This window comes from Achroia grisella, unplaced genomic scaffold, assembly GCF_030625045.1.
Source record: "Achroia grisella isolate CSIRO2021 unplaced genomic scaffold, CSIRO_AGI_Agris_v1 utg516, whole genome shotgun sequence".
NCBI lineage: Eukaryota > Metazoa > Arthropoda > Insecta > Lepidoptera > Pyralidae > Achroia > Achroia grisella.
This window is the reverse complement of record NW_026712909.1, coordinates 2,830,514-2,851,253: the sequence shown is the minus strand read 5'-3', so window position 1 is coordinate 2,851,253 and position 20,740 is coordinate 2,830,514. Positions and strand designations below refer to the sequence as shown.

The 20,740-nt window shown below is 30.4% G+C and overlaps 2 protein-coding genes across 2 annotated transcripts; both read left to right on the top strand.

The window, feature by feature from the left end:
• Positions 1-2,437: 2,437 nt before the first annotated feature.
• LOC131847254 (basic juvenile hormone-suppressible protein 2-like) lies at positions 2,438-6,184 on the top strand. The gene is made up of 5 exons (XM_059196777.1): positions 2,438-2,529; positions 3,271-3,404; positions 3,632-4,468; positions 4,581-4,765; positions 5,006-6,184. Exons 1-5 carry the CDS (start codon positions 2,460-2,462, stop codon positions 6,042-6,044), a joined length of 2,265 nt encoding a protein of 754 aa, XP_059052760.1. The 5' UTR covers positions 2,438-2,459; the 3' UTR covers positions 6,045-6,184.
• Positions 6,185-9,676: 3,492 nt separating this feature from the next.
• LOC131847237 (basic juvenile hormone-suppressible protein 2-like) lies at positions 9,677-13,393 on the top strand. The gene is made up of 5 exons (XM_059196751.1): positions 9,677-9,793; positions 10,172-10,305; positions 10,515-11,351; positions 11,434-11,615; positions 12,299-13,393. The coding sequence occupies exons 1-5, from the start codon at positions 9,718-9,720 to the stop codon at positions 13,305-13,307; spliced, it is 2,238 nt and encodes a 745-aa protein (XP_059052734.1). The 5' UTR covers positions 9,677-9,717; the 3' UTR covers positions 13,308-13,393.
• The last annotated feature ends 7,347 nt before the right edge of the window (positions 13,394-20,740 follow it).

Genomic DNA, 20,740 nt, shown 5'->3' with positions numbered 1-20,740 from the left:
AAGTATCTAATTTTGAAATCTGTAAATGAAAAGTAGATACAATTACTGTATTTTTTTTCTTTTAGTTAATATTTATAGAAAAATGTATATATTCTTACTGTAGATTTGACTATGCCTTGATGGATCAATATCATAATAACTTAGGTTATTTATTTAAGTACACTAGTAAACGGAGTAATGACTATTTCTGATATCTGCTATTTTAATTATTGTTGTGATTTAAAATGCTACTATACATTCGTGGTTCAATATATTTTTGAATCATTTAAATAACATTGCATGATTAAATTATTTATCTAGTTCCTATCTAATTTTTCTTCTGTACGCGAGTTTGAGAGTGACACCTATCTCTTCACAAATGGCTAGACCGATTTGGATGAAACTTTGCGTTTATATTTCAGATTGAATCGTTTCAAAATATGATGACACCGCGTCGGCGAGATCTGCTAGTCTATCTATACTAATATTTTCGTCAAGGGGTACGGTAGACTCGAGAACGAAACCTTATGTGAATAACAAAACATAAAAAATTATTGATTTCGAGTCGACAACATATATCCGCCAAATTCGGATTATGGAGTATTTGCTACTGTTAAATTCTAATGACACTGACAAACAAACTGCAGTCGCCATCTTTTCATGTCACTAGCTAACAACCAATCGACCGCCGCGCCAAAGATCCATCACAAAGAACTGTGACATGACATGTGTCGTTGACGTTTCGCGAAAATATAGTTTTTGACACTTTTCTATGATAAAAGAGTATACAGTTATGTTTTTTTTCTTTAGATTGGACAATTGCGAGACAAATTTGACAATATTTTTTTTATTAATTTGTTTCACGGTTCTGGATACAAGTCCTTTTTAGCCCAACTTAAAGTTTTACAATATAAATTCCAACAATTAAAGTTAATGTCCAATGTCAAATAATAATAAATGTCAAATGTTGTTTCTCTGTTCTGATGAACTTATTAAAAAAAAACTTAATAACAGTCACCATTTCTTCACATTTTATTATCACATACATAATTCCAGGAATTATTATATAGGTTATACGGAAATAATGTGTGGGTGTTTATTTAAAAAGCATTAACACAAAATTAATAAAGTATAGGTAGGTATTAATAAATATATGATTGTTGTATCAAAATAGATTTTGTTATTTTTTACAAAAAAATGACCTTTTCATAGTATCATATATTATTTAACTGATTGTAAGAAAAAAAATTTTGGTATGTAGATTAATACTGTAAAAATTACTATTTGTACGGAAACGACAAAAATATTTTTTTATTCTGTATAACACTACAACAGTAGTGGAAACATTAGTATATGTACGTAAATTATACAATTCTGTTATGGAAACGTCATATTAAACTTTAAAACTAATTTGTTAGAATAAAAGTTTCCGATTAAACAAATCGGTATGGCTACCCCGCTACAGCTGGTAACATTTTTTTTTGGTGCTGTTTATCCTTAATCGGAAAAGCAAAGGAAACTGCGCCCATACAGCCGAGGTGGTAACATTATTTGAAAATTTGACATTTAAACCTGTCAATTTAGTCTCCCGGATTAAAAAACAAACTATAACCAAGTATGGCACTTACAAATTAATTACTAAGCTACTTGGTGTCCCTGTAGCCCCAAGCTGTTTATAGGGGATCGACCATAGAGTGGGAGCAAATGGCTAACGCGGGGCGAGAGGGAAGGTTGAAAGGAAGAGGAAATGGATAGGAAAAAGAGGAAGAAGGGGAAAAGGACGGTGGTGGACCACGTCGTCGTACTGAAAGAGCGACAAAACTAGGAACTCGGCAAATCCCGGAGAGTCGGACTAAGTTAAAAAAAAAACAATGAAAATGACGATCAAGAATGGGAACGCTGTTTGGATGAAGCAATTGGTTTTAAATATCTGGCAAAGTAGAGAGTGCTTAAAACAAAGAGGTTAACAGAGAATAAACCTTGAAAGTTATATGTTTTGTTAATTTATTTTGAATGTTGATTTAAAATAAAAATTATTTCTATAAATACTTTTGCACTTATTATTTAGTATAGTATTTATTAAACACAATGAACGAAGCTTTACAAATCTATGCCTTGCTTACCTTTAATATTCTTTGAGAACCGATGTTTACAGAAATATCAACCCGAGCGAAGCCGGGTTTTCATCTAGTAGTTTATAAAATATACATTAATTCTTAATATTGTAATAATAAGACTTATATATAGGAAACAAATTTGTATGAGTATTTATTAAAACTATCTCGAAATGTAATTAACAATATTTAAAGTTATCTTTTAAAAATACCGTACCTAATAGAGGGATCGGAGAACTATTTTGCTAAAGGCACGGAATCCTAAAATGAGATGAAAGGTGAAATGAATTATAACAATTCTTCTCCTATAAATAGTACTTTGTAATAAAAAAATATTTAGTAGTAGTGGAATTGATCGACTGCAACATGAGGGCTGTAGTGGTGCTGGCGTTATGCGCCTTGGCTACTGCCAGTGCTGGTGTAGAGGATGTGTTAGGTAAGAAATATTTTTTTTTTATTGATTTCTATTACTATTACTATGCCTCCTATATATTTTTTTATAATTTCGCAAATTAATAAATACAAAATAAAGAACTGAACTGTAGTTTTATTCCCAACAATTACATATACGATATTTGTTACGATAGAGTACATTGCATATTACATATGTTATGTGTTCTTAGACGAGAAATACGAGATGGAATTAAATGTGATACATAGATATATAATAGATAGATAACAATAAGTAATGTAGAATATCTGTTTATTAAAAAAAACTTATGAAAGGTTTGTGCTTGTTTAAGATTTGTTTTTATACTTCTTGTTTATTTTATGTTGATTATTTTTTTATTGTCACTGATTTTTATTTTGATTGCTATTAGAAATATTATAGTAGGATCTGGTTACATGCGTTGTCCTGTGCAATATTTGAAAATTGGTGATTTGCTGCTTCAGCAAACAATACACTGAAGTGCTGTTTTTTTGTGTATGGGCAATGCACATGTACTACGTTACTCATACGTTGTTTATATTTATAGTTTGTAACAATATAGGTTAACTGAGCGATGTAGTTGTGTATTTACTTTGCTATTTTTGTTTATACAACTGTACCTTCTGTGTGTAACGGCTAACGCAAATAAATCTTTGTATGTACTTATCGATTTAAAAAAATAAAGTTAAATATAAAATTCTGAGAAAATCTCAGTATTATATTGTAACATTTTGCAAATTTTTTTAGGTAAAATGGACATCAAACAGAGACAACTTATAATTCTAAAATTATTGGATCATGTAACGGAACCGGTAATATACAAGGAAATCCAGGAAATTGGTGTGAACTTTAATTTGGAAGAAAATGTTGAATTATTCACGGTAAGTAAAACAAGCTTTGCTCTTATTAGTCAAGATTAACCGAATTTAGTAAAGCTCAATATTTATAATTTTTATGCAGTATATATGGAATTATATAATACATATAAATAAATTATTCAATTCCAATAAAGAAGTAAAAAAATACATCTATTCGAATCTAAGTAATGAAACGTAAAAATTTAATAATAATGAAAAATATGTACATAATAGTTTTGTTTCTATTTCAGAAAATTGAGGTTGTTAATCATCTACTGGATTTAATTAGAATAGGTGTATTACCTCGTGGAGAAGTTTTCACACTCCATGTTCCACGTCATATGGAGGAAGTGATTACCATGTTCCATGTACTATTTTACGCCAAAGACTTCGCAACTTTCGTTAAAACAGCGTCTTGGATGCGCCTTAACCTTAACGAAGGCATGTTTGTCTACGCTCTTACTGTTGCAGTCAGACACCGTCCCGATTGCAAGGGAATCATCTTACCTCCACCATACGAAATTTATCCATACTTCTTCGTCCGCGGAGATGTGATCCAAAAATCATACTTGATTAAAATGAAGGAAGGCCTTCTAGACTACAAGCTCAGTGAACACTATGGGATTAAAAAGACAGAAAAAGATATCTACATTATAGATGAAAATATGTATGATACACGAGTCTTTCTTAACATTGAAGATAAGCTTAGATACTTTACTGAAGATATCGACCTAAACACTTATTATTACTATTTTCATGTAGATTATCCATTCTGGATGAATGATGAAGTTATGAGTAAGGTTAATAAAGTCAGACGTTTCGAACTTACAATATACATGTACCAACAAATACTTGCGAGGTATAATCTTGAACGACTTTCAAATGGACTACCTGAAGTAGAACCATTGGCACTAAACGAACCTTTAAAAAATGGATACTGGCCTTGGTTAATGTTGCATAATGGAATTGAAGTTCCTGTAAGGTTAAATAACGTTGATGTTACTACTGAGGATAATGTCAATAATTTACTTTTAATTGATACTTACGAATCGATGATAAAAGAAGCTATCATTAAAGGATATGTCACCGTAAGTATTTATTACCGTATTTATTACTATATATAATATATGAAACTGATAACCTACACAGTAAAGAACATTATAATAGCTGTATGTTTATAAATATACAATTTGTTAACAGATTGATAGTGTTAAATTGGAACTCACCACATCAAAAGACATAGAAACTCTTGGCAAAATAATCTATTCTGATATGACGATACAAGCACGGGACCTGACAAACCGAAATATGATTTTTACATCTTATCGGTACTTACTAATTATTATGAAATCTGTCCTCGGCCTTAACGCGTTAGTTCCTGACAGGTATGTACGCTATCTCGTCAATTTTTTTTTATCAAAATCAGGTACTATTTATATATGTATATAATATAGGTCCGGGCGGCTCCGATAAAAAAATCAACAGGCAATAGAATTTTTGTTGAATTGACCATAATATATGAGACATACACACTCCTCTCGTCATTCCTTCGTTTGAAATGTGACTAATAAAAGTTTTTTTTCATAACGGTAATAAAAATAATAACAGTAATTTATAATTTTCAGTCTATTTGTGACAACGACGGTGTTAGACCATTATGAAACTGCTCTTCGAGATCCTGTATTTTACCAACTACAAAAACGTCTTCTTGACATTGTCATTTTGTTCAAACTACGTCTTCCCAGTTACACTAAAGAAGAACTTGGGTTTCCTGGAGTAAGAGTAGAGAATGTAGTAGTTGATAAGCTTGTAACATATTTTGATGACTATTTAATGGACATTACAAATGTGGTCAAACTGACTGAAGAAGAACTTAAGAAGAGCGCTTCCGATGTAAAACTCATGGTACGCAAACAACGTCTCAACCACCAACCTTTCAAAATCAATATTGATGTCGTTTCTGATAAAACAGTTGATAGTGTTATTAGAATATTTTTAGGACCGAAATTTGATACATTTGGGCGACTGATTGATTTGAACAAGAACCGTTTGAACTTTGTCGAAATCGACAGTTTTCTCTATAAAATAACGACAGGTAAAAATACGATTGTAAGAAACTCAGTAGATATGCATAATTTAGTACGCGATCGTATAATTACACGTGATATTTGGAAGAAAATTGAAACAGTAACTGAGATGAAAGGCCTTTTGGTTAAAGATCTGAAAAATTTCCACACTGGGTACCCTAGTAGACTACTTCTTCCCAAAGGTCAAATTGGGGGTATGGAATTCTTACTATACGTAATTGTTAGTCCACTAAAGATGTTAGATAACATAAATGAAATAGATGAAGATGTTCTAAATGTAAATCATAAAGTTGTTGAATATAGATCCACTGTTCTTCTAGATAAAATGCCACTGGGTTTTCCATTTGATCGTCATATTTTACCTGTTAAATTCTTTACTCCTAACATGAAATTTGTAGATATTATGGTTTTCCACAAGAGACAGGTATCTGATATGAAAGCGCGATGGGAACGATGGGTGCTAAGGGACTACATGTTGGAGAAGACACCAGCAAATTTAGACTCTTATTTTATCGACTCTGACGTTACTATGAAACTTGTTAATCGTGACATCAAATTAGTGGATTTATTACAATAAATTGTATAGGTCCAAATTTCTAATGATTCTTTTTATACTAGTGTGTTTAATAAATTTCAAATTATGACAATGGCTTCTTTATTTCCTAGAATATTATCTTTAAATTGTTTATTTCTCTAATATACTAACATCAAATTTCATTTTTTTTTAATTCAAGTACACCATTCTCTTATTCTAAACACCACAACAACTACGAGATCGTATTTATAGCAGGTATTGGTGTATAGTAAAAACAACTCTGGACAATTCACACAGTGCCATCTAGCACCAAGTTACGCACCGCTTATTTTGTGTTATGAGTACTAGACAGCTGATGTAAATACTTAGATATTGTTTTTTGTAAAAACATACATAATATACATAGAAAATACACAGACCAATACAAATATCACACTCATGAATATATATGTTTGTGCGATCGTTCGAGAATTCCAACTCGAAAATAAAGCTAGCTAGCTAAACTGCTAGACCATCTAGGCCGTGTATAAAAAAAAATCTAAATCTAATCATTATTACAAGAGAAAACATTATTTCAATCACATATTTTGTAGTTTAGATCACATATACATATTATATTTTGCAACAAAACAAATTATAAGAATACTAATTAGCGCCATTTAGTCCTAAATACTGACTACTATTCACATCTACAGTTGTTATAAATAAAAAGTAAAGGTTATTTATATACTTAATATTTTCGATTAAAAAGTATTTTTTCTCAAAGCTTCAACCAAGCTGTTACCTCCCGTTGCAGAAATTTCTGAAAATCTTTACACCGCCCATGTAGATTTACAATAACCGTCTATGTACTTCAGACCAATTATATCTATCTTAAGACTGTATTTAGCATCGTTACAAAAAGAAAAGAAAAGAATAGATCAACATTCTACATACATCACGATATTACAAAAGATGGCAATAGAAACCGTCAATAAATCTAACACGAAGTAATCTGAATTATATGTATAATTATATCATAACTCACACAGCGTCATTTAGCTCCAAGCTAAGGAGAGCCTGTGTTTAGTAGACAACTGATACATTAATTTCGTAAACATATACTTAATATATACAGAAAAAACCCAGACTAGCTCAAACAATGATACTCATGAATACAAATGTTTCTACCGTGCAAGGAATCGAACCTGCGACCACTGGCTGTAAAGCGCAATGGTCGCAAGTGCACCGCTGGATGCACCATTAGATGTTATCCTGTAACACATGTGATACCTTACCGCTCATGCCTTGCCTTGCTTAGGTGTAATGCTTCTTACCGTGGAATTTTGCAGTTTTTCTGCTGACAAAATGAAATATTATAGTATCAAATGTTATAGCGAAACACCATTGTCTTCATAAATAGTAACTATTTAGAAAGTATACTGAAATACTATATACTGAAACGTACTTAAGGACTTAATTATCATTTGATCTTCATTATCACCACTGTGGAATAAAAAAAAATACTACAACAAAATCGCTACTATATGAATTAATCTCAAGGGTCTGTTCTTTCTGCTAGATTTTTGGGGTATGCTGACAATAGTATTATCTCACAATGGTACCTGCTTGATAGTAGCAAAGACATCTGTTTGGGGTTATTGCCACTAAAACCCAGGCTTATATTTTTACCACAAAAAAAAATATTGAATGTATTTATAATTACACAAAACGCTTGTAACCGTAATATATGTACAATGTAATATATGTACAATAAAATAATATTATTCGAGAAGCTATTCAGTCATGTACTTCAATCTGGTAAGTACCTAAGACTATGAGATCGCAGTATAATTAAAATCTTAATATCGCAATGGCGAGTATACATTTGAGAAAAAAAGAATAAATATATTTCTATCTATAACAGTGGGAGTCAAAGTAAAACTGATTCCGTTTACTCGTATCTTTACCAAAAACTCGACATATATCGATTCTAAGAAGACCTCGTGATATATTTCTAGAATTTCTAATATCATTGTAAAGCAACCATATACATCAATTTATATAGTACATGCACTGTAGCATAATAATAGTAATAACCCAGAAAAAATGACATAGTGCTATTTAGATCCATGCTAAGCAGAGCGAGTACAATAGATGGACACATACCAATACATTTATTTTGTAAATACATACATATTATAAACATAAAGCGGACATATTGTGTATTGTGTCGAGAATCGAACCCCAAGAAATAAGACAATATGCTAAAATACCAAGGTCGATAAATGTAAGTATGTAGTGAAAATTGACTCCATTACTATAGGTTATTAATGTAAGTAAATTCTATATAGTTTATGATCTACTACTTTACACAGAGTACACTGCACAGAACACTATTATAAAATAAATCACACTTTTATTTTATAATAAATACATGTTTAATAAGCTCCGTATAAATGCCCGGAGCCAATATTAAGCCCGGATTTGTAATTGCTGAATATAACAAGTTCGATCCAACAATAAATAACATAACGATGCATTTACAATTTCGATAAATAATTACTGCAAATACGATGTGTTTGTAGCAAAGATAAATATAGGTACATATATGTATGTTACGAAGAAAAGCACTATCAGGATTAATAAATATTTACGTTCTTTTGTATTATTATTTTCGTTATTCTAACAATTAATGAATTTTTAAATAAATCCTATGTATTGCACATTATTTCAAATCTTTATATATAGGTTTTATATATAGGTTCTTTTTTTATTAAAACCAGTTTTATAGTTACGTGTACTTCTGAAATAAACTTGTTTAAATAAAGTCTATCTAGTGTGAAACATTAATATTATTTGCCTTTTCTTATAAACAAAACATCGAGTTTAATTAGTTTAAAAAAAATCATAGTAGCACGTTTTGTATGGGGTAAGACACATTTAATAGGCGTTAAATCAAAATTATATAAACCAATTCGACTTTTAATAATATTAAGAATAAAATTATAGAATTTAATTTAATTTTCTTGTAACGTTATATAGGTATTTATATATATTTTAAATATTTAGAAATATATTGACTTACTTCCATCCACGAGTGACTCAATAGTCACTCGTCGGTTATTGAATAAATTAAAATAAAAGTACTATTATTTTAATTTATTCAAAAACCGACGAGACTGTAATATTATAATTTTGGAAGTATGTCAGTCTGTATGTTTGAAATGAAATGAAAAATCTTTATTGTTCTCTTTACAGAATAAGAGCAAACATTTACATACACTATTATGTACCAATATAATATATAAATATGTATAAACACACAGCATTGAGCACGAGAAAAATGCAGAAATTAGTGTTTTGTTGCCTTTTTACAACTAATCGGAACATAATGAATTTAAAGTGAAGATACATTGTATCATCCGAAATGTCAAAGGTTACTTGTTTCATAAAAATAAATAGAAATAGTCACGGGCAACAACTAGTAAATATAATAATAGTCGGCGGGAATATCACTTTAAATTGAGTTTACAATATCACGTTATCCTTCAACAATTACGATTACATTTAAAATACTTACAATGTATAAACACTAGATAACCGAATAATAAAAGAGAGATGCATAGGGCATCTTTTATACCTATAGGCACTTAATAATAAACAATTATTATTGTATAAATAGACCTTGTTCGTGAGCAGTTGTCTAGTAGAGGTGGAAACGGTGGTCTGAAACATGGGGGCAGTAGGAGTGGTAGTGTTGGCTTTATGCGTCTTGGCTACGGCCAGTTCTGAAGTGGACAATCTATTAGGTGAGAAATTGCTACAATAATCATCACATCTTCAGCTTTGTACCCTTGTCTCATTTATTTTAATTTACTTTCATATTCTGCATGAATATACTAGTTTTATTGAATATACTATACTATATATAAATAATTTATAATAATTAAAAAATTCTAAGAAGTGTTTTAATTATTAATCATACAGTCGATCATCGACATTGTAGTAAAGATATGTCTACAAAGATTCGATAACTACACCACGTTTTTTTTAAAACTTGTACTAATATTCCCATACTGTTTCACTTCTATATAATATTATTATTAATCTATATTATACTGTCATTACGATATTAATTTATCATTTTTCCTCTTCACGTTTATTCTATAAGATGTTGTGTCTTTTAGGTAATATGGATATCAAACAGAGAGAGGTGATGATTCTAAAATTATTGAATCATGTTACGGAACCGGTAATGTATAAGGAAATTCAGGACATCGGCGTTAACTTTAAATTGGAGGAAAATGTGGAATTATTCACAGTGAGTAGTAAAAATCATTATTTAGTATTTAGTACAAGAAGAAGCTTACATTACTTTTATTTAGGTATACTTGTCAATTTTATTGGACATTCATAAAAAAATACCGACTAATAATAATATACCTTCATGGCTATAATGACAATTAGGATAATATGACACAATCGACTTTCAAGGTCATGGTGGGTAATTTTAAAAATTCTTAATTTCAGAAAACCGATGTTGTCAAACGCTTTGTTAATTTGGTAAAAGTTGGACTACTACCCCGTGGTGAAGTTTTCACACTTTCCGCTGTACGTCAAATGGATGAAGTGATCACCGCATTTCACGTTCTGTACTACGCCAAAGATTTTGCCACATTCATCAAAACTGCGTCTTGGATGCGCCTGAACGTTAACGAAGGCATGTTTGTTTATGCTCTGACCATTGCAGTCAGACATCGTCTTGATTGCAAGGGAATCATTTTACCTCCACCATACGAAATTTATCCATACTTCTTTGTCCGCGGAGACGTGATCCAGAAATCTTACTTGCTCAAAATGAAGAAAGGCCTTTTAGACGACAATCTCAGTGAACACTATGGGATTAAAAAAACAGATAAAAATATCTACATTATAGATGAAAATATGTATGATACACGAGTCTTTCTAAATAGTGAAGATAAACTTAGATACTTTACTGAAGATATAGACCTAAACACTTACTACTACTATTTCCATGTCGACTACCCATTCTGGATGAAGGATGATGTGATGAATAAGGTAAATAAAGTGAGACGGTTTGAACTCACTATATACATATACCAACAAATACTTGCAAGGTATAACCTTGAACGTCTCGCTAATGGATTGCCGACAGTAAAACCATTGGTGCTAGACGAACCTATAGAAAAGGGATATTGGCCGTGGTTAGTCTTACATAACGGAGTTCAAATGCCCATGAGGATGAATAACGTAGATTTCATTACAGAAGATACTATAGATAATTTGGTTCTAGTAGAGACCTATGAAACGATGATTAAAGAAGCTATCATTAAAGGATTTATTATAGTAAGTATCTTACATTAGTTGAATGTTTAAAAATTGAAGCACTACAAATGTAACTGTATTAATGTATATAATTTCTAATCAGATTGATGGTATTCGACTTGATTTAACTAAACCAGAAGACATCGAAAATCTTGGCAGACTAATTTATAGCAACATTCAAACACGTGGTGTAACAAATCTTAATATGGTGAAGTATCCAGCTTATGAGTATCTGCTTCTAATCATGAAATCTGTTCTTGGTTTAAACTCAAATGTTCCTGATGGGTAAGTGAGTCATATAACACCTGAACTACTACTAATACTTGATATATCTACTTCAATAGAATATAGTATATAGCGCCAATATTAAGAAGACATAGCCGATGCAATTAGAAGATTACACAGAAGTCACATTTTAACACCAGAAGATTTTTTATTTTTATATTTATATACAATTTCTTTTCTTTTTATTAATACATGTTGAATACATAATTGAAAATAATAGAAAAAAAAACCATTTCCTATACCAAATTTGGTTTCCTGAAAATGATTAATATAAACTTAAGTGGTTTTCAATACTAAATATTTCATTTTTGTTATACACATTTATACAAATTATACTAAACTAATTATCTGGAATGAAATACTTCTACTAAGTTGATTCCTTTACGTTACGTTACGTGGTGCGCTTACACAAATTTAATCAATGCGTCTCAACTTAGAACGTCCATGTCTAATAGAACAAAAATGGGGTAATGATAACAGAGTACTAATTCAAGTTACAAATTTAAATTCTTTGGACATTTCGTATCATATAGATAAAATTATAAACTAGATATATAAATGGAAATAGAATTATTGCCTTATCTTTTTACAAAATTTATTTAACAAACAATTTTACAGTTAATAATAGAACTACATCACTTCATTCAAATATCACAGTTAATTAAAATGAAATTTTATTTCAGATTATTTGTGTCCACTACAGTCCTAGAACATTATGAGACTGCTCTTCGAGATCCTGTATTTTACCAACTGCAAAAACGTCTCCTTGATATTGTCATTTTGTTCAAACTACGTCTTCCCAGTTACACTAAAGAAGAGCTTGGATTTCCTGGAGTAAGAGTAGAGAATGTAGTAGTTGATAAACTTGTAACGTACTTTGATGACTATTTAATGGATGTTACAAATGTGGTCAAACTGACTGAAGAAGAACTTAAGAAGAGCACTTCCGATGTAAAACTCATGGTACGCAAACAACGTCTCAACCACCAGCCCTTCAAAATCAATATCGATGTTATTTCTGATAAAACGGTTGATAGTGTTATTAGAATATTTTTGGGACCAAAACTTGATAGTTTTGGACGACCGATAGATATTAACAAGAATCGATTGAACTTTGTCGAAATTGATAGCTTTCTCTATAAATTAACTACTGGAAAGAATACGATTGTCAGGAACTCAGTAGATATGCACAATTTAGTTAGCGACCGTATAATGACACATGATATCTGGAAAAAGATTGAAAGTATGACTAATTACGAGGATCTAATTGTTAAGGATTTGAGAAATTTTCAGACTGGATTCCCAACGAGACTAGTTCTACCGAGAGGCCGTATTGGCGGCATGGATGTTATATTGTATATAATTGTCAGTCCATTGAAAATTATAGATAATATTAATATAAACGTACTTGATGTAAATCGTAAAAATTTAGTTGTCGACTTTAGATCAACTGTCCTATTAGACAAAATGCCACTTGGTTTCCCATTCGACCGACCCATCGAGCCAGTCAAATTCTTAGCATCTAATATGAAATTTATGGATGTGACGATCTTCCACAAAAAACAGGTGTCTGATATGAAAATGCGATGGGAACGATGGGTGCTGAGGGATTATATGATGGAGATGACACCAGCCTACCTAGATACAAAAATTCTTAATCAGGGAGTAAATTTAGTTGATTTGTTACAATAACATAATGCATTTTATTAAAACTATAAGTAGAAACTTGATATATACATAGCATATAAAATGTAAATAATAAACTGGCAATTATTTGATAGTGACTTTTGATTTCTCTTGACTTGAAAACTATATACCTCTAATAAAATAAATAAATCTATACAAAATTTATGCTAAAGTGTCTGTCTATCTGTTTGTTACTTTTTAAGACTAAATGGATAAACAGATATTTATTCAACAGGGCTATCATTATCTTAATAAATAATCTTGAAAGGGTGAAATATTGTGAAGTTTATTCAGACTTAAACAAGCAGTGTAGAACTACATTATACTATTTAAATAACTTTTAAAATGTAGTATAGAGGGCTTTAGATACAGGTTTCAGAAAAGGAATCGTTTTCCCTGTTCCTTTTAGCAGTTAGTGAAAGAAGTCTATGTTCAGCTGCGAATTATAAATGGAAATTATAATGATCAAATTTAAATTTATCTGAATAACTCTATGACTATACTACTACCATTGACGATAATACTTCTGACTACTCCATCCGAGATTATAGTCATGATAGTAGATATATTATTACTGTTTATGACACTGAATATTTTTTAGAGTATATATAGTATTGCTAAAAATCTGATCTCTTTCCTATAAAAATGATCAGCGTCTCTGACATCACAAAATACATTACAATGTGCAAGCAAGAGAAATAAATGAGACAAATATATGCAGAATAATTTGGCGAGACTCTCTGGTGACAGCACCTTAAAAGAATTAATTTTAGTAGTGTAATAATTATAAGTACATAATCATTATTTATTACACTATCCTTGCCTGCGTGATAAAGTGCTAATCGTATATATTGGATCAGAATATTAAGACTCTGTATACTAAATAAACTAAAAGAAAAGAATACACAAACAAGTCACAAACAGAAATATGTGCGAATGGAATTTACATATATATATATATATATATTTACTGCCAGAGAAGCTGCATGATAATAACAGTCTCATACATATTTTGTCTAGGAATAAATAAAATAAGTCTGTCTGAGTTTTTTAAAATATCGTCATGAACAATACGAATTTATTAAACTTAATTCTCGTAGCGTAACTGTTCTACGGGCTTCTACGATGGTTCTGTATACAAAACATCTGCTTTATACAAACTCTAGTAGTTTTACTATTCGTCGTTAGATGGCGTAACTACGGTAGCTCGATATTATTTAATTAAATAATACAGGACTGAACTAAAGGTACGTACTGTCACCAATGGAAGATGGTGGGATGATTATGAAGTCTGATAAGTTGCTTCATTATGGCGGAACCGTGAGGAGGTCGACCTGACAAAGTACATTGTTAGCAGCATATCGTATTAGTAGATCAATTATACAAGACCTTCCTTGATTAAATGTGTATGTTGTAAAAAAATATATTTTAACTATATTTTTTTTTCGTATTTTGGAGAATAACATTATAGCATCAGGTCAAAGATACAATTTTATATTTTTTTTATATATAATGTTTATTTATGTATGATTTTATATTATGTTAGCAGTTGGCACAATGGGGGCTCCATGAATAGCAATCACTTACCCCAGCTCAATATACGAGTAGATTGTATATTATCAGTCTTTTTAAATCTACAAGGAATGTGACCTAAATGTTTGTACCTTTTCTTACCAATTTTCTCGATTTAGTGTATTTTTTATAATATTCTGTTATTGGAGGTACAGAATTTTATAAAATTGTATCTTTGACCTGATGCTATAATGTTATTCTGTAAAATACGAAAAAAAAATATAGTTAAAATATATTTTTTTACAACATACACATTTAATCAAGGAAGGTCTTGTATAATTGATCTACTAATACGACCTCGAGGTGCCAACGAACGAGAACGCCTTCCAATAGTCGTGGGTTCGATTCTTCTCATGGTACAAACATTTGTACATATATGAGTTTGATCGTTTCTGTCAGTCTTTGTATTTCTAATGTATATAAGTATTTATATGATTGTCTAGTACCCATGACATAATCTTTGCTTAGATTAGAACTAGATGGCATTGTAAATGTCCAAGGTGAATAGTCCAAGGGTATATGGCAGCTAATTAATTACTGGATCGGAGGTATCATACCTTAGTTTTTAGGAATGCCAACACATAAGGTACCGCTTATTCTTTGAACACCGGCACGGGCTCGCGAAGTGATGTACATAATGGTGGCATGTAGATGACAATTGCCATTTACCATTAGGTCGGCCATTTGCTGGTATACCATTCCAGTTCAATAAAAAAAATCGTATTCATACAATTTGGAGTTAATATATGTTTTTAATTAATGAATTTTTTCACTGATTTTGTTGCTCTACTGTGTGAATGATAGGTACTAAATATGTTTGCAGTTCTCAAGTGACTGCGATGGTTATTTTTGGTAACTGAAGGGAATCCCTCAATCATAATCCTACGGCTTCCTTCTCTGTAGGTACCACATTAATATGGATAAATATTTTTTTAATAATATTAAATACCTAATTGGGTTTAAAATAACAATATAATTAGATAGCTGCGCATTGCACTAAGTAACAATTAGTAGAAGGTTACAATGATTTGACACAAAAAAATTTGCAACAATTACAACTCTACTGACCTCAACGCTGATAACAATTGTTATCAGTGAACTTTTAAATTATGTTTGCAATAACAACTTTCTTAGTGACAATTATTTTCGTAAACAAACTGATAATTAACATCACCTCATTTTCTTTAATTGGCATACATTGACCACTTTTATTACATACCTATATGTTTTATGTCATGTGTTGTGACCACTGCGACTATATAATAATAATATAATAATAAGATAATATAATATTGAAAATAATAATCTATAGTAATTATAAATTATTATACATTATTTGGATTATTTCTTCTTCAGAGAAAGAAACATTTACTATGATAATTCGGCAATAAAAAGCTATTTGTTTAAAGTTAAATCAATAAAACAACTATATATTTATTTATTTGGAACATTTATTTAATTAATTTCAATACTCAACTTGAGTATTGAATTTACGTACCTTAATCCAAATTTTACAAACTGCGATTATTACATTGAACTCTTATGTCACCGTTACTGAGAAAGATTTTTTTTAGAAAATCGTCTGTCATCTATTTCAATCCCCACAGCTGCTTGCTTTATATATATATAAACTGTTTCATTAGATAAGATATGGCAGTGAAATCACAGGATACAGGTGCATGGTATCTTTCGGAACGCATGAGGAGCATGAATATCATATGCACACTTTACCATTGGCATATTTTCCATTTGGGAGTACCCAAATAAATATTTTGTCGCTATGAGCACGTCTTAAGTTTGACCAATTATTGGCTTACAACATTTATAATAGGTATGTTATAATAATAAGTATAATGTAATAACTACGAAATCATGACGTTCGTGTTCTCGACGAGATCATTGGAGATTATTTTTAAACAAATTGACATATGAAACAAGCTAATACTTCATCTCATAGTATGTAATTTATAACCTTCTGTCTGTTCTGATCATGTCGGTGTGCAAATCCCATTGACGTGATCAGCAAAAATATAAAAAAATATCCTATGATTTTTGTGGGTGCCCGTACATTTTGTATAGGAGCAGGACGAGCTGTGCCTACGAACGTCATTCGAATGCTACCTCTTTGGAAATGCGCAAATCGACGGCGTCGTCGGTACGGTTCGTAGGTACTATGTAATATTATGTTATCTGTGGTTCGTACAAACTAAACCTGATGATGTGAGCACAGGTTAAACTATTTAATGTGTTGCACTATATTTCAATACCCATCACTGCCAAAGATGATTCTATCATCTTTTAAATGATGATTATCCTTTTATCTCATCATATCTAAATATTGTAATTAATATAACTCGACCACTATCGCTGGCCGCTACCTACCAAATCTCTCACATTGTTAGGTTGGCTGGAAGATATATCTTTCAGCGATAAATCCACCCTTGCTCTCATTTTTTTATAACTATCTTTATTCTTTAATGTTACAAGTGCAATAAAGTATATATACCTGATGTTATAAACTTTATTTATTTATTTATTCTTTATTGCACCATAATAACAAAAAAACATATATACACAGAAAAACAATATTTAGAATATGGGTACAAAAGGCGGTCTTATCGCTTATGCGAACTCTTCAACCGACAGACAACCTTTGGGTAGAGGAGAAAAGACAGAAGGTGGTGGATGGCGCATGATGGAGTAGAAGACTTTACTGATACTATAAGTGACATCACCAACATAGAAAGTAAACTGATACATGTATAGGTACCTATGAGCCTACGCGTACACCATTGCGAATTAATAATACCGTAATAAAATCATTAAAGTGGTTTCGTAGCAAGTCGTAGTCTTTAACACAAAGTAGCAGTAGCTACCTTTATTACAACTTTGTCTTTGTTAGGTAGTAATGGCTAACTTAATTTCCAAGCCGTCTTGTAGGTTAATATTTTTATAAGTATAACATTGTAAACAACTCTATATATTGTAAATACGTCTAGAAAGCAGATATCTATAGATAAATTTGAATTATACAGAATCATAATAAGTAGGTAACCGTATTTAAAACTTCACTAGACATTAAAACAAATATAGATTCGATAAACACAGTTTTTTTTTACCAACAACAATACGCATACTTACTCATATTACTAATAGGTACCTATAATATATAGAAAGATACATTTAGTGCATATCCATAATCAAATTTTAGTGTTAATTAAAAAATAAGTCTTATCTTCCACTGTATACTTGCTAGTTTGTTATTCTTCATAATATTTTTCATTTCATATCTCTCATGATAATTCGTATTATTGTTAAAAAAGCGAAAGTACCTAATTCAGTACGATAGCATTTTCTATGTAAAGTCAACTTTATATAAATGCAATCAGTTATTTCAGACGCCGAGTACTTGCTTTGTAAGTTAATTAGAAGTATTTTGAAATTGCAGGATACAGAGGCGTAACATTATCTTCCGGAATGGCTATGCATGAATCACATAATAACTTGATCTAGGTAGTTCATGAGCGTACAACTTACCATCAAGTGGGCCATTAGATAATTTACCATTGTAATTCTATGAAAATAAATAGGTATTATTACATTATTGCAAAAGGAATATAGATCACTAAAAAATATATTTCACCAATATAAAAATTTCATTGCTATTTGCTCGAGGGAATGACCATCAACTCTTTTGTAGTTATTCTTGTCTAAAGAAAGTATAGCTATTAAATAATTAGAAACAAAATATTGCAATAGTTTGCAAGATATTTCAATTATTAGACAATTCGTTTTCTTGTTGTATGTACGCGTAAGTTGAACGAATTTTATATTTTTTAATTTGAAGATATAGTGTATCTCGAGAAAGAACATATTTTATCTAAAAGAACAGACAAAATTGCTAGCAACTTATCACGTTACTAGCTCTTTACAGCAGCTTTGCTTGCACTAATTTATTTACTCCCGTTCTTGTAGGGATTTTAGAAATTATATCTTCTCAACTGCCTACATTATATCATCTTATCAACTGCCTACAATATAAAAAGAATGTATAATATGTAAATTCGCTTTACATTTTTAAGCCTGTTTATCAGTCTCGACAAACCCGTATATAAGGGTTTGTCAAGACTGATAAACTGAAAGATTGAAAGACTGAAAGATGAAGAAATGAACATATCAAAGATTTTAACGTTGTTTAGTAACCGAACAGACCTATTTAACCTTTAGATAAAAGGCTAATTTAATATATTAGAAAACATAAAAACATGCTACGTATACTAATATATAAAGACTGTAAGTAACCGATGTCTGTATACAAAATATAACACGTATGAAATATGCTAATTTTAATGAGAAGACATAATATACTGGATTAAGATGATACACATTAAATCTATTGAGCTGATATTTTAGGATACTTTTATAAGAACGTAATATATTTTTAGAATCTTAATAATTACCCCGTTTTGCTCAATATATAGCTAGGCACATATATGTTAAGCAAAACAATTATTATTAACTACCTACAGTTTTCTATATTTATTGGTACTAAGACCTTTTAAATGCGAATCAATTTCAGCAAATGTATTTTGTTATGATTGTTACGATACCTTACATGTTACTCGATATTCACAGAGACCTTTGTAGTTGTTACTACCCCGATTATTATATTACTATTACTTAAAAGTCCTAAGTTCGAATTTGAATAACACCAAAAACCTGTGTTTATTTATATTTCTGATTTTCGTATTATTGTAAATAAATGATAATTAGGATTACCGAATGAAGTCGCGGAGAGAACCTAGTCAGTAATAAAAATTTGAGATAAGAAAATAATCGATTGCCATTACAATACAAATAAACAGGCGACTGGTTATTTGTTGTTTAATAATATCAACAAAACAACTGCCACCTTTAGACCTTTCAAACTAAGTGGTCGGTTACTAACCTCAGCTTCAGATTATTTGTCTAATTTCAAGGTCATAAAATTATAAAACATTATTTTTTATTTACACAATTTAAATACACATAAAACTTTATATTTTAAATTATCATATGAATCTACTAAAACTTTAATGATATTAAACGGCCGAAACTCGTGAAGATGTATGGATGTTTAAATGTTTCTACATATAAACAACTAAATTTCTTGGTATAAAATTTAGCGCACAGAACTTGTACCGAGTTTATACGAAGGATTTTTTATATTTCCACGAGTTTCCAAAATGTGTATATCACCAATGCTTTGGTAATATACCACATATAAAAGTGGATAAAACAAATGCAGGAATATTATACAAATGCAAACTTATTATAATTAGGTTAATTTTAAATATCCGTCAACATAATTGACGTTTCTTAATTCTTAATTCGGATTTTTGATTCTAAATTTAACATATATTTTTCTTGGAGTAGTTATTTGCTATCTTGAATACTTTTAGTTACGTACTTCTAGGAACCAATTTTTCGTCCTATTTATTGTAATGTAATATAAACATAAATAATGAAAATTTAGGAAGAATCTTGCTAGAAAACATTAATGGAACAATATACACATAAAGCCACATAACTATTATCCAGTATAAGGCTGTCCAATTGTCAACGTCATGGTGCACGCAACACTAAACATGGTCACTCCTTAACAATTACGGTGTATATAGAAAATATTTTTGTCTTACTTATTTACATATGTTGTACCTAACAAGACTATGATTATGAAATTATCAATTGGCATAGCAAGAAGTCTATTGACCTGAAAACCTTTATATTACATTAATGTCATAATACACCAAGAACGTTCAACTGCATTTATCGTAACATTTTAAACAAATAGTGTCTTTGAACTTTGAATATGTAATCCATATATA

Bases quoted from the DNA above. Each gene is read 5' to 3' on its own strand.
- LOC131847237 (XM_059196751.1), top strand. From the start codon at position 9,718: ATGGGGGCAGTAGGAGTGGTAGTGTTGGCTTTATGCGTCTTGGCTACG. The intron at 10,306-10,514 runs GTGAGTAGTAAA...TCTTAATTTCAG, and splicing joins AAAATGTGGAATTATTCACA to AAAACCGATGTTGTCAAACG. The intron at 11,352-11,433 runs GTAAGTATCTTA...ATTTCTAATCAG, and splicing joins TCATTAAAGGATTTATTATA to ATTGATGGTATTCGACTTGA.
- LOC131847254 (XM_059196777.1), top strand. From the start codon at position 2,460: ATGAGGGCTGTAGTGGTGCTGGCGTTATGCGCCTTGGCTACTGCCAGT. The intron at 2,530-3,270 runs GTAAGAAATATT...AAATTTTTTTAG, and splicing joins TGGTGTAGAGGATGTGTTAG to GTAAAATGGACATCAAACAG. The intron at 4,469-4,580 runs GTAAGTATTTAT...ATTTGTTAACAG, and splicing joins TCATTAAAGGATATGTCACC to ATTGATAGTGTTAAATTGGA.